Source organism: Fukomys damarensis, unplaced genomic scaffold (genome assembly GCF_012274545.1).
Source record: "Fukomys damarensis isolate Sample0158 unplaced genomic scaffold, DMR_v1.0_HiC HiC_scaffold_3, whole genome shotgun sequence".
Lineage (NCBI taxonomy): Eukaryota > Metazoa > Chordata > Mammalia > Rodentia > Bathyergidae > Fukomys > Fukomys damarensis.
The window spans coordinates 16,568,451-16,571,867 of record NW_022900915.1 but is presented as its reverse complement, the minus strand read 5'-3'; the positions used below and the strand labels follow the sequence as shown (position 1 = coordinate 16,571,867).

The window sequence follows — 3,417 nt, the reverse complement described above, 5'->3', positions numbered from 1 at the left end:
CGGCGCTGCGCTGCTCGGCGGCGCCCACAGAGAGCGCGTGCGGGCCTGGCAAGCCCACGCTGGTTTGCTCGAGCGCGGTGGGGAGCTGGTCGTACTCGCAGCAGAGGGGACAGAGGGTGTGCTCTGGGGAGGGCCCGCCCAAGACGGACCCGCCCAAGACGGACCTCATGGCCTTCAGCCCCAGCCTACCTCAAGGTCCCACCTCTGCTGACCATGTGAGTTTCAAAAACCTTATTCACATAGATTTTTCCCTCTTACTAAGTAGTGTTAAATATTTGTTTCCCTCTATAACTTGAATTTTAATTTTTGTACATTGTTATTGTGTATAAATATCACAACAGATTCTCATTCAACTTTTATATGTAGTATTTTATATTCTTTAAATTTCAGTTATTTTTTTAAAAAAATCTATTTCAGTTGGGTGTGGTTGTGAATGCCTGTAATCCCAGCACACTGGAAGCCTGAGGCAGAAGGTAGGAAGTTTTAGTCCAGCCTATGCAATTTCATGACTTAGTAAGACGGTGTCTCAAATAAAATAAAATAAAATAAGCACTGGGGATGCAGCTCAGAGGAAAGCCCCTGGGTTCAACACCCAGTACAAAACAAAAAGTAATTTAGTCCATCGTGGTTACATACACCTGTAATCCCAGCAGCAGAAAACTGTGGCTGGAGGATCATGAGCATGAGGCTAGCTTGTGCTACATATTGGGATCCTGTCTTTAAGAAAAGAAAAGAAAAAAAAAAACCCTCAAAACTGCTTTATGGTAGGTCATTTCTTTGAGTTAAGTGTGACTTCCAATCACTTTGTTATTAGGTTTTTATCAATATAAGTAATCAGTTGATGTTTATGAGACAAGATATTTTCAAAATTATAATTTAATATAAACACTTTGTAATGTCTAGAAAATTTTATAGTGATATAATTGGAAGATATATACTGGGACTTACTTATTCTGAAAGTCTTATTATTACATAGGAAAAAATTTTGTTACCTTTCAATTATGCCTTTCCTTTAATTGTATATATATTATATCATCTTTTTAGTACAGTATATTTAGTGTGTTTTTAGTCATATTAATGCAGTAAGTGATTTTTTCCAATTCTGTCCAAACAGTTCAACCTAAATGCTCAAGATAAATTTGATATTTATAATTTGCAATATAGTGTTAGTGGCTTCATTTTATGTGTTTATTGAATAGGAAATATATATATATAACTTTAAAATGTTAGTAGTACAAAATTTGGAGTTAAAATTGTCCTACATCCATCATAAAGGCACTTGATACTCCTGTGTGAATACTTCAAACATTTCTATTTCTTGGTTATTTTTCTACTTGATATTTTCTTCACATACAAATAAACTATCTTATTCCTCTTAAAATATATTAGTATCAATTTTAATCTTATCTTATTTAACAATATATTTTGGTGATCAAGACTTTTGCCTTACATAGTTTTCTTATTGTTTCTACCTTCAGTGATCCATTGTGTGGATACATAATTAACATGTCCCAAGGCTTGGCAGTGACACTTAGTGGGATGTTGATTTAATTTTCCTACAATTTGTGTATTTTGCAATGTATAAATTATTACACGAGTGAGAAATAATTGTGAACTCATTTAATTTTGAAAATCCTCATACATTTAGATAGAAAATCATACAATTTATTGTTGATTTTCATTTTCATATTTAGAAGAAAATTAAATGCCCTATGAGAGAAATTTCTCTTGAGTTTTTGTTTATATATTGAGTTATTTATAGAAATGCTATGTATTGTAATCTACCATAGTCCTCTTGATTTCCCATATTAAAGATTGTTTCTCCACTTTTTTGGGGAAAAGAGTGGATATATAAGATAATAAATATTGCACATTGATATGTAAAATGTTCACTATTTATTTCACATTGCCTATTTAATTCTCCCATGCATCTTATTTTTAAATTAACCTACTATACTATTTATATATATATTCATTTATATATATGATATATAAATGAATATATATATAAAACCCTAAGTTACTAGAAATAGAGAATAAGTTCCTGCCACAGTGTTAGTTTGCTGTTAACAACAGGTAATTTTTTAAAAATCAAGACAGTTCAGTTTTGAAATACTAATTATTTGGTTTGTATTACCACTACAAAATTTTTCTTTTCTTTCTTTACAGAAAGAGTGACTAATCATTTTTTCTCCACACAGTCTTTCCCCTTGACTAGGATGAATCATTTGAAAAAATAAAATGGAGAAAAATGTAATATTTTCTCAGGAGAGGTCAGCATTTTTCCTTTTGGTATTATTATGCATAAAAGATTTCAATAATATTGTACAATTTTCTATCTAGAAACAATACGATTATTACATTTATTACAAATAGAAGCATTATTAAGCTTTGGGGAGTTGCTAAGAATTGCAATGAAAAGACAAAAATGATACTGTAGTTAATTTTTACCAGTAGAAATTTAGTGCAGAAGGTGTTTTATACATAGATGCAAGTATGTGAAAAACATTTGCCACTATAGAGAATTTCAGCCAAAAGACTGTAGACCTCTATATATTATTTGAATGTTTATCTTCTTGTAAGCAAATAAATTGCTAATTTTGGGAATTGTAATTGGTTAGCAAATTAATTCCTCACTCCTTAGATAACTGCAATAGAAAGTGTGTGATTACAGAATAGATTCAAGTTAATTATTTTAAGACAGATCTCATGGAATGAGAAGCTTGTATTATAATTTTGAGGCTTAATACATATGCCAAAATTATGGAGGAAGGTGAGAATGCACTTATGTTATTTACATTGTCTTAACTGTGACTAATTTTCTTCTTTAAATAATGTATTGGTACTCTGGGAGGTAGAACCAGGAGAATTGCAAGGTCAAGTCCACCCTGGGTAATTTAGTGGGACACTGTCTCAAAATTAAATGAGGTGGGGATGTAGATCATTGTAAAGACCCTGGGTTCAATCCCCACTACCACACACATAGAGAAAACATTTAATCACCTACTATTGATGACATTAAGGTAATTAATGGTGATGTTGGTATTTGTGTTGGACTTCAACGTGTCATGGAAATATTTTTACAGATGAGTGGTATTAAGAACTCAATTTGAGCCAGGTGTGGTGGCGCATGCCTGTAATCCCAGCACTCGGGAGGCTGAGGCAGGAGGATCACTGTGAGTTCGAGATCAGCCTGAGCTATATAGTGAGTTCCAGATCAGTCTCAACCAAATAGTGAGACCCTGTCTCAAAAAACAAATGAACAAACAAAAAACTTGAGAAAAGGTTTTATTAGGAAAGTGGAAATGCAAGCTTTCTATATTGTTTGCAAAGTATGACTCATTTTGGAGAATATTTGAAAATAATTATTGAAAGGCTTTCTTTTGATCATGTTATAAGTCACGGAGAAGTGATTCT

The 3,417-nt window shown here is 32.7% G+C and overlaps 1 protein-coding gene across 1 annotated transcript in view; it reads left to right on the top strand.

Annotated features, from left to right (window-relative positions):
- The window catches only part of LOC109117719 (protocadherin alpha-4-like), a 15,592-nt gene extending 13,410 nt beyond the window's left edge, over positions 1–2,182 (top strand). Inside the window, exon 3 of the mRNA XM_033765587.1 lies at positions 2,170–2,182. Within this exon, the coding sequence (XP_033621478.1) occupies positions 2,170–2,182 (13 nt within the window). The remainder of the gene's footprint in view (positions 1–2,169) is intronic.
- Positions 2,183–3,417: the final 1,235 nt, after the last annotated feature.